This window comes from Ranitomeya imitator, chromosome 3 (assembly GCF_032444005.1).
Source record: "Ranitomeya imitator isolate aRanImi1 chromosome 3, aRanImi1.pri, whole genome shotgun sequence".
Taxonomy (NCBI): domain Eukaryota; kingdom Metazoa; phylum Chordata; class Amphibia; order Anura; family Dendrobatidae; genus Ranitomeya; species Ranitomeya imitator.
Genome location: NC_091284.1, coordinates 620,629,524 through 620,639,995, shown reverse-complemented (window position 1 = coordinate 620,639,995; position 10,472 = coordinate 620,629,524). Strand labels below are relative to the sequence as shown.

Genomic DNA, 10,472 nt, shown 5'->3' with positions numbered 1-10,472 from the left:
GTCCATAAGTTGTCTGTTTGCTTCCTTCATATAGTCTGATGTGTTCATCATGACTATTGCACCTTCCTTGTCAGCAGGTTTGATGATGATTTCTTTGTATGGCCTTTTTCTCCTGGGCCCTCATTTGAGTTGGTCTCCAACATTTTTCCTTCTATTATTTTTTGAACCCAATAGGCTAAACACTAAAAACATCCAAAAATAAATAGTAACCTATTTACACTGCCATTCTAATAATGTAACAGTTGATGAAGCTTTGACAGGCCTTTAAACTGTACTGCAGGTTTAAACATGCATAATCACATACACTTATGAACAATTTAACAATATTGCTGGTCCCCATTTATACCAACCTTAATTAGTACTAAAATGACTTAATGTGAAATGTCAGTTGGATTTATTTTTTACCTACTTTATTGATTTATTTTAGCCTTAGGTTTCAGCTATGATTGTGTTAGATGAATATCTGAGCTGTGATTCAGGTCTAGTAAAGATAGTGTAATGATTTATTTGTATTAAACTACACTTATTAAGTATATATTTGAGTAATTTCAATATAAAATGCATAAAATGAATATGGGGTGCTGGCCTTTGAAAAATTATGTTATTTTCTTTTAGTTTCCTTTAAGTTTACTTGATACTTGAAAACAGAAAGTAAAACAAGACCATATTCATGAAGTGATAGTAATTTAAAAGTGATGGGGATGCCAATTCAATTTAATGTGCTTTTTTTAGAGCCTAACAGCTTAGTTCCACTTAGTAAATATGAATAATTATTCCCCAGATGTCTTCTGGCAGCATTACATTTCTTTCTTCTTTTATATTCTTTTGACCTATTGTACTTTAAGAGTATTGTTGCGTAAAAGCCTTAAAATACATCAACCCTAACTATTCTATTTAAAGTTATATTTTACATATCACTTTGCCAGATGTGAATACTTTGTGCTAAAGCTGATAATATACAGCAACTCATATAAATAAAGCCCAAATACAGTAATGGAAGAATTCTTGTAACCATGGTGTAAGTAAAACATCAATTTTATATAGTTGTAAAAACACTATTAATTAAAAAATGTATGTTGCTGTTCCAGGTTGTATAGCAAGTATTAACGTTCATCTCTGCACAATACAAAGACTATTGAAGAATTTTATTACATTGAAATATTACTACATACATAGAACTTATAAAAGTAGTACTTGAAGCAGTTGACTAGTGTAGAGGGATGAGCGAACTGTAGAGTTTCGGGTTCCTACAAGATGGTACCAAATGCAGACTTTTTACCGGAAGTCTGTTTTTTTGTTTGAGGTAGGTGCCAAGTAAAGTTTGTTAAAGGGCTGCAGCACAGCCAATCAATAAGCTCTTAGGCTGTGGGTGCTTCTGGAACAGAAAATGTGGAAAACCTTCTTCACCATGCCACAACATCCAGCACCACCATCTGATAAGGTCTGCATTAGCAAGCTGCAGTGTTTCATCAACATGGTGGAAGGGTTCATGTCTACATGTCTCCACGTACTGAGTGAGGAGTCTGCCCAAATTAACTTCTGTGTCTCTAAACTGGACGCATGGCCTGAGCTCGCCCTTTACTCCTTGGAGCTGCTGATCAGCCCTGCAGCAAGTGTACTGTGAGAACGTGTGTGGTGCATGGCAGGGGCTGTGATTACAGATAGTTGCATCTGCCTGTCTAATGTGGGCAATCTCACGTTCAATAAAATAAACCAGGCATGAATCCCACCTTTATAAACCTAAAAATACCCGCACCAGACCCATGAATAGAACCTAGATCCACAGAGTCATCAAGGAGAGGGTCATAGAGCAGAGGTCTATGCATAAAAAATAGAGGTACAGCAGAAGTATATACCAATCAAGCTTTATTAAAGTATCAAATATACAAAACAAGTGATTATTAAAAGTAACGTAATTGAGACAAAACGGGTATTGAAGAGGAACAGTTAAGAAATGGCATGCAATAGATGGTAAAAATACAATGCAAAAAGATAACATGAAAGAAATTAGAGCGTCCTACTCTGCCTGCAGACCCATAGATATAAGATGGTGCTCTGGGGTAGTACTCCCAAATATGCACAGGATATAAGAGATAAATATACCCCTATCATAGTCTCCCGAACATGGTACTTATCAGAACAAAGGCAGCGACGTTACAAATGCAGTGGATAAACTGAGAGTAATACGCTGTTACCTTGAGACATGATTGCGATCTGAGGCAGGGGGCTGCGGGCAGAGAGGGAAGAACCTCGCAATCATGTCTCAAGGTAACAGCGTATTACTCTCAGTTTATCCACTGTATTTGTAACATCGCTGCCTTTGCTCTGATAACTACCATGTCCGGGTTGCACATCAGAGGACAGAGAAATAGGGGGATTCGGGGACCCTATTATACTTACAGGTGTCCCTGGGTCCTCCTGCGTCCCCTCCTGCCCGCCAGCTTCTTCATCCGGTAAGAAAATGGCGGGCGCATGCGCAGTGCGCCCGCCATGATCTGCCGGCCGGCAGCTAGAGGATTTGGGGCTAAATTTAGGGATAGAGTTAGGGTTAGGGTTGGGGCTAAATTTAAGGTTAGGGTTAGGGTTGGGGCTAAATTTAGGCTTAGGGCTAAATTTAGGGTTAGGGTTGGGGCTAAATTTAAGGTTAGGGTTGGGGCTAAATTTAGGGTTAGGGTTGGGGCTAAATTTAGGGTTAGGCTTCTTTCACACTTGCGTCGGTATGGGACCGTCGCAATGCGTCAGCCCGACGTACTGATGCACGTTGTGAAAACTGTGCACAACGTGAGCAGCAGATGCAGTTTTTCAACGCATCCGCTAACCAGTCTATGTCCTGAGAAAGAGGGGGCGGAGTTCCGGCCACGCATGCGCAGTCGAAAATGGCAGATGCGACGTACAAGAAAACGTTACATTGAACGTTTTTGTGATGATGGTCCGCCAAAACACAACGGATCTAGTGCACGATGGACGCGACATGTGGCCATCCATCGCAATCCGTCGGCAATACAAGTCTATGGGCAAAAAACGCATCCTGCAGGCACAATTGCAGGATCCGTTTTTTGTCCAAAACTATGGATTGTGACGGATGCCACATGACGCAAGTGTGAAAGTAGCCTTAGGGCTAGGGTTGGGGTTGGATCTAAATTTAGAGTTAGGGCTGGGTTAGGGTTAGGGCTAGGGTTAGGGTTGGGGCTAAAGTTAGGGCTAGGGTTGCGGCTAAAGTTATGGCTAGGGTTGCGGCTAAAGTTAGGGTTAGCATTGGGATTAGGGTTAGGGTTTGGATTAGGGTTACCTTTGGGATTAGGGTTAGGTTTGGGATTAGGGTTAAGGTTAGGGTTGGGATTAGGGTTAGGGGTGTATTGGGATTAGGGTTAGGTTTGAGGTTAGGGTTGAGATTAGGATTAGGGGTGTGTTGGATTTAGGGTTTTGATTAGGGTTATGGTTAGGGTTGATATTAGGGTTGTTTTGGGGTTAGGGTTGGGATTAACATTATGGATCGGGTTGGGATTAGGGTTAGGGGTGTGTTGGGGTTAGGTTTGGAGTTAGAATTGGGGGGTTTCCACTGTTTAGGTACATCAGGGATCTCCAAACACGACAGCCAATTTTGCGCTCAAAAAGTCAAATGGTGCTCCCTCCCTTCTGAGCTCTGCCGTGCGCCCAAACAGTGGTTTACCCCCACATATGGGGCATTATCGTACTCGGGATAAATTGGACAACAACCTTTCGTGTCCAATTTCTCCTGTTACCCTTGTGAACATAAAAACTTGGGGGCTAAAAAATCTTTTTTTGTGGAAAAAAGAAATATTTTTTTATTTTCACGACTCTGCATTATAAACTTATGTGAAGCATTTGGGCATTCAAAGTTCTCACCACACATCTAGTTAAGCTCCTTGGGGGGTCTAGTTTCCAAAATGGGTTTACTTGTGGGGGTTTTCTACTGTTTAGGTACATCAGGGGATCTTCAAATGCAACATAACGCCCGCAGACCATTCTATCAAAGTCTGCATTCCAAAACGGGGCTCCTTCCCTTTCGAGCAATGCCGTGCTCCCAAACAGTGGTCCCCCCACACATGGGGGACAAATTGGATAAAAACTTTTGGGGTCCAATTTCTCTCATTACGCTTGTGAAAATAAAAACTTGGGGGCTTAAAAATCTTTTTTGTGGAAAAAAAAATATTTTTTATTTTCACGACTCTGCATTATAAACTTCTGTGAAGCACTTGGGCATTCAAATTTCTCACCACACATTTAGATAAGTTCCTTGGGGGGTCTAGTTTCCAAAATGTTGTCATTTGTAGGGGGTTTCTACCGTTTAGGTACATCAGGGGCTCGGCAAACGCAACATAACGCCCGCAGATCATTCTATCAAAGTCTGCATTCCAAAATGGCACCCCTTCCCTTCCGAGCTCTGCCATGCGCCCAAACAGTGGTCCCCCCACATATGTGGTATCAGCCTACTCAGCATAAATTATAGATAGTCAATGGAAAACATAATCTGTCATATTACTCAATCACCTTTAAATGACCATGACATTGACATTCACTAAGACAGACTAGGACCATATTTGGACAACTGCAGATGCATATAGGAATTACTCAAGAAGAAAAAAAGCAGTCAAAAAGTCCAGAAATATATATAAACGTGAAAAACTTTATTAATAATACAATAACAGGTATAAAATATAGCAGGCAGGAAGATCCCCTCCGCCAAATCCAACACATACCAAAGGGACAGGTCAGAGTGCACGTGACTAACCCTAGACAGTTATCCAAAAACCTATAATAGGCAAGTAATTGCATCATGCAGATCAAGCATAATATCGGACATCTATCATGGATCCATGTGACCAGGTTGTAAATACAAAGTTAGTCCGTTTACATACCACAGTGGGAGGTCACACTGCACGTCTTTCTCGTCCACCCCGACGTGCGTTTCAGCGACTACCTTGTTTCAAGGGGCGTGCCTGATAACAGAGGGCATGAGTTAAATATACATCCAACCGGAAGTAGCGGCGATCACGCTCACCTGCACCGCATGTCATCCTGAACTCGGCCTGCACGACCTGCGGAACAGGAAACACATGGGCTCCATGTGAACCTGCCCCACAAGGCACCGCAAAAGCCAAAACCAGGAATGATGCAAAAAGCACCCACGGCCATCTTTAAACAGGGCATACTTACTGGCCATACGTACAATACAACAATGAACATACATGCATATGCAAATTGCATCTTCTGAGAAAAAGAGGACTTAAACTCTATAGCGCCACCTGTTGGAAGTAGTGAACCTACAAGTCACAATCAACCCTTTAACAAGTTGTGCAATATGACTTAGGATAAAAGCCAAATCAATATCTCAGAGCCTCTCACCTAGCCAAATCAGTTCTCATGCTTCCCACTGACGAGGGCCAACTGCCCGAAACACCGTGACTGCGAATTGAGATATTGATTTGGCTTTTATCCTAAATCATATTGCACGACTCGTTAAAGGGTTGATTGAAAAAACAACACAAGAAATAGACCATAAAAGGGGATCACCCAAGGCAATGGATTAAATATGAAAATTACAAATTTTATTAGAATAACACTCATGGACATAGGAAACAACCACATGGAGCACACAATTAAAAGCATTTAAAATTGGTCACACATAGGACCTAGAAACATGAACAAATGGCCCATAATAGAACCCTCCTCCTAGATGCGATCCCTCCCCAAACACACTGTAATGGCTAATAATAATATATAGTACAGTGTAAGATGTCTGCATGAACAGCACTATTGGAATATAGGGTAAAGCAACACAACCTAAGAAGTATAGTTGTGACCATGATATATAATGCACCAGTCTGAATACCTCACACCAGCAGGATTACCTATGTAACACAAATAAGCAGATATGCAAAAAAAAAAAAAAAAAAAAAAAAATAACCTTTTTGCAATAACATAAGACATAGACAAAAGCTTAATAAAGCATACACAGTGAATCAGATTGATCCCAAACCACACATATAGCATGTAGGTCTACTCCATTAAGGTATAGAGTTGTATATAATGCAACGTTAGTTGTGTAGCGCTTCCACTGGTCTAGTCTAACGTGGTATATAACCTGTGCCATTAAGTTGCAAAAGCTCCCATAGTAAGGGAAATAAAAAGATCTGCTGAGGAGTGAGGATTCAGATCACCAATAACAAGAAACCAGTATGCAAACCCAGGAGCTGTTCAAGCTCTGTACATAGCCAAGGGGGGTATCAACAGGAGGAGCAGAGACCCTACGCGTGTCGCCACACCAGTGGCTTCGTCAGGGGTAGCTCCTATGGAGATCCTGCGTCCTTATCTAATCGAGTAATTGCAATTTAAGCAGTTGCAGCTGTGCTGCTTACCAGAGGCCGGCATGTGTTCCATCACCCAGTGATTCCAGAGGCGGTGCTTAGTGAGCTGAGCAAACAGGTGAGCCTGGAGGGCTCCCCCCCTCCTCCTACCTTCGTCACCATGCCCTTGGAGTGGTTGCCATAGCACCATGTAAATACTGCAATCCCTGGATTAACCAGTGTGCACACGTCAGGAGATTCCTCCTGCTGTGTGTCGTCACACTTTCAGTCCTGTTACCATAGTCACCAGATGTATACAGAAACTGAGGAGCACAGCAGCACCTACAGAGTCTATACCAATATGTCTTGCCGCACCTTATCGCTTCAGTGTGAATCACACCACTACATACTGGCGGCACAGGAATATTAAACAAAAAAAAAAAAAAAAAAAAGCTCTCCCTGTTAAACGTCATACTGATTATAACGTGTTTTTGCAAGGTGATAATTAAACCGTGCAGCAGTCAGTGGACCCATCAGAGCGCATATGCAGAAGAGGATAACTACCATCTTTTATCATCACACCCTCAATACAAATGCCAAGATTCCTCATAGGCGCACAAAAGGGGCAAATTTAAGTGGATACAACCTCCTTAAGATTTCAGTAATGCGTGTGCCTATGGGGTTTCACCCCATTTGACCCCCATATTAGTTGGGGTTATTTAGCCATGGACCCCAATACCATCAGTGCAACACGCACTGAATATCACTCATGAACATTAGTGAGCTCATTGGTGTACACACGCCTGGTGGTCGCTCCCCACTTTATAGCATCATACCCCTGATACACTTGCCATAAACGCTTAGTGCGTGCCCAATACGGACAACCAAACACTGTACATATAGGTAAGCACAGCCTCCGCTACATTAAAACGGCACGAACACATAAAGAAAATCCTCACGTTACAAGCCCTGATCATTGAAATTAAATAAACATGGACATTAGTATCACTGATATGGTATACAGTGTAGTAAGAATCCTCAGGAACCCATGTAAATCTCCACTACTTAGGGGTCAACCTTCATACAGTGGGGATACCAATTATCCAGCATATATTGAAACGGGGAAAGGACCGTCAATACAGTAGAGATAAATATGTGTACATAGAGGTAATGTTCATAATACAAACGGATCACGGCGAGCCAAATTGGATGTCCGTAAGCACTGGATACTGCTATTCTCAAATTACAAAGGGATTTTTTGAGGGTCAAATGTCTCCGAGAGTGGACAGACCGAGACTCCAACCAAGAAGTAACATCAGAGGAGATTGACTCCAGAGCCACATATTAGACTTCACTATCAAAGCCATGGGATTATAGACACCATAGTTACCACAGAACAGTTCAAAGGCGCATTTTTTTTTTTTTTTTAGAGAACCTAGGTTTATTACCAAAACCAGCCACCAACTACCAATATGCAGGCCCCAATGTCCCCATATCTCATGGAGGATATAGAACACTCATATCATGGCAGGTGCAAATGTAGCTGGGGGTGGGAGGGTGTGGGGGGGGGTTGAATACTATGCTGTTCACGCAGACATTTGGTCAGTTACCTCATACCACCCTTAAGAAGATCATACTGTTCATGCAGAGATCAAGACCTGGTAAACAGGGAGGTAAGATTACAAGCTTATCATGAACCTGCTCAGGCCTTCTTTCAATCCTGTACATATACGCTTGAGCATAGTCTCAGACAAAAGGGCTTCAATTGCTTATTCAAACCCAAAACCTATGGAATACGGTTTCAAGATTGTTTATAAAACCCTGTGAACAATAGATCTTCATTAAGTCCAAATGGGGTTTGACTATTCAAATTGAAAATCCATTTAGACTCTCGTCTGAGCAGTTCGAGCGTGATGTCTCCACCTCTGATGTCTGGTTGAACAGATTCCAGGCCCACGATCTTAATTCCTCTGCTCTGTGAATTATGTGTCGACAGAAAGTGCGATGCCACAGAGGACAATGTTTTGCCCTTTTCCAAGTCCTTCTTTGCCGTTGTTATAGTTGAAAGATGTTGTTGTATTCTTCTTTTTAACTCCTGTGTTGTTTGGCCAACATATGTCTTTGGGCATGGGCAGATGAGGGCATAGACCAAATTACGTGATTTGCAGTTGAAATACGTTTTCACAGCCATCTGTAATGAGGGGGAAAGAGATGAGAAGAACATTTCATTACTGCCAATAAACGGGCATATACTACAATTGCCACAAGGAAATGTGCCAGTAAGCCTAATTCCTCTGTTCAGCCTAGTTACCTGGCGTTTAAAGTGGCTGTGACTCAAACAGTCTTTCAGATTTTTTGGTCTTCTCGCTATCAGGCTTGGCCGTTCAGATATGTGTGGTTTTAGTTTAGGTTCACTACAAAGGATCCCCCAGTACTTTGTAAGTATCCCACGAACCTCCTGCCACTGGTTGTTGAATGTGGTAATGACCCCTAATGGTCTTGGGGCAGTTTTTTGTCGGGGTTGCAATAGGCTTCCTCTATCAACCTCTTTTGCCGTGCTGTATGCATTCGCGATTACCTTTCTAGGATAGCCTCGATTTTTAAACCGTTGAGTCAAGTCCTGTGAATGCCTTCGGAAATCCTCCTGAGTACTGCAGTTACGCCTTATCCGATAAAACTGTCCCTTTGGGATGCCTTTCTTCAAGTGCTGTGGGTGAAAACTTGAAAAATGTAAAAGGCTATTAATAGCCGTAGGTTTGCGGTACAGCGTGGTTTGAACGTACCCATCCCCAGGATAGAGCTTAAGATCAAGAAATTCCACTTCCATCTGTGAAAAGTGTGACGTCAATCTTATGTTCCATGGGTTCTGATTGAGAGTATCGACGAACTGATGGCATTCTTCCAGGGTGCCTGTCCAGAGAAAAAGGATATCATCTATATAGCGATACCATTTGATGACATGTGATGAAAAAGCCTCCAGACAGTACACCCTAGTGACCTCCCACCACCCCAAGAACAGATTTGCGTACGAGGGCGCACACCGTGCGCCCATCGCGGTCCCTCTGATTTGTCTATAAAAAACCCGATCGAAGACAAAATAATTTTTGTCCAAAATAAAAGAAAGTAGATCGAGCAAGAAGGAGTCGTGTTGTCTGTCACCTGTAGTGTTCTGATCCAGAAAGAAGGCAACTGCTTGCGTCCCCAGGTCATGTCCAATGCAGGTGTACAGGGCTTCAACATCTAGTGTGACGAGCCATACACCAGGTGGAACTCTTAGAGTTTGCAGTTGCTGAATCAGGAAGGTTGAGTCCCTCACAAAGGAGTCTAGTGATGAAACCAAAGGCTGGAGAAAAAAATCCACATAAGTACAGGGGCGTTCTAAAAGGCCCCCCAACCCAGATACAATAGGTCTACCTGGGGGTGTTTCCACAGATTTGTGGACCTTTGGGATGAGGTAAAAAGTTGGTACCCTAGGATGGCGATTGGTCATAAATTCCCTCTCTCGCTTATTAATGATGTTTATGGTGAACGCTGAGTCCAGGAGCCGATCCAATTTGGACCTAAATACGTCAGTCGGGTCTGATGGTAGAACCTGGTAACATTCAGAATTTGATAATTGAAGTTTTACCTCATTTAGATATAACTCAGTAGGCCATATCACTAGGTTACCACCCTTGTCAGCCTCTCGGATGACGAAATCCCGGTTTGAGCCAAGTCTCACAATGGCTTTCTGTTCAGCCCTATTCAATTTTCTCCCCTTATTTGGGTCTAATTTTAGACTTTGTACTTCGTGACATACAGCATTAAAAAAACTCTGTAGAACCGGAAAAAGAGACAGAGAAGGTGTAGCTTGCGAGGGTAACCTACCAGGAAATTTCTTTTTTTTAGGGTGTCCAGATTCACCTTCTTCCAGTAGTTCAAGTAGATCTCTAAAGACTTCTCGCTCATCAGCAGGTAGGCCATCCACAATGGAGGGTTGGTGGTATAGTAATTTGAAAGCCAACTGTCTACAAAAAAGGTACACATCTTTGATTACGGTAAATTTGTCCAAACCATTGGTTGGACAAAAGGAGAGCCCTCTCTCCAATACTGAAGACTCTACATCTGAAAGATTATATGATGAAAGATTAATGATAGACAGCTTACCAGAGTCCGAGGGGCTAG

General features: G+C 42.4%; 1 protein-coding gene across 1 annotated transcript; it reads right to left on the bottom strand.

The window, feature by feature from the left end:
• Positions 1–8,109: 8,109 nt before the first annotated feature.
• LOC138671492 (uncharacterized) lies at positions 8,110–10,271 on the bottom strand. Its single transcript, XM_069759667.1, has 3 exons — positions 10,176–10,271; positions 9,468–10,122; positions 8,110–9,218 (listed from the first exon to the last, which is right to left on the bottom strand). The coding sequence occupies exons 1-3, from the start codon at positions 10,269–10,271 to the stop codon at positions 8,110–8,112; spliced, it is 1,860 nt and encodes a 619-aa protein (XP_069615768.1).
• Between the last annotated feature and the right edge of the window lie 201 nt (positions 10,272–10,472).

What these genes read in the sequence shown, in the direction of transcription:
- LOC138671492 (XM_069759667.1), bottom strand. Translation starts at nt 10,271, where the DNA reads ATGGCCTACCTGCTGATGAGCGAGAAGTCTTTAGAGATCTACTTGAAC. An exon ending in TAAAAAAAAGAAATTTCCTG is followed by an intron (nt 10,123 to 10,175) that starts GTAGGTTACCCT and finishes CCGGTTCTACAG; the next exon opens with AGTTTTTTTAATGCTGTATG. An exon ending in TCTGGATCAGAACACTACAG is followed by an intron (nt 9,219 to 9,467) that starts GTGACAGACAAC and finishes TTCTCTGGACAG; the next exon opens with GCACCCTGGAAGAATGCCAT.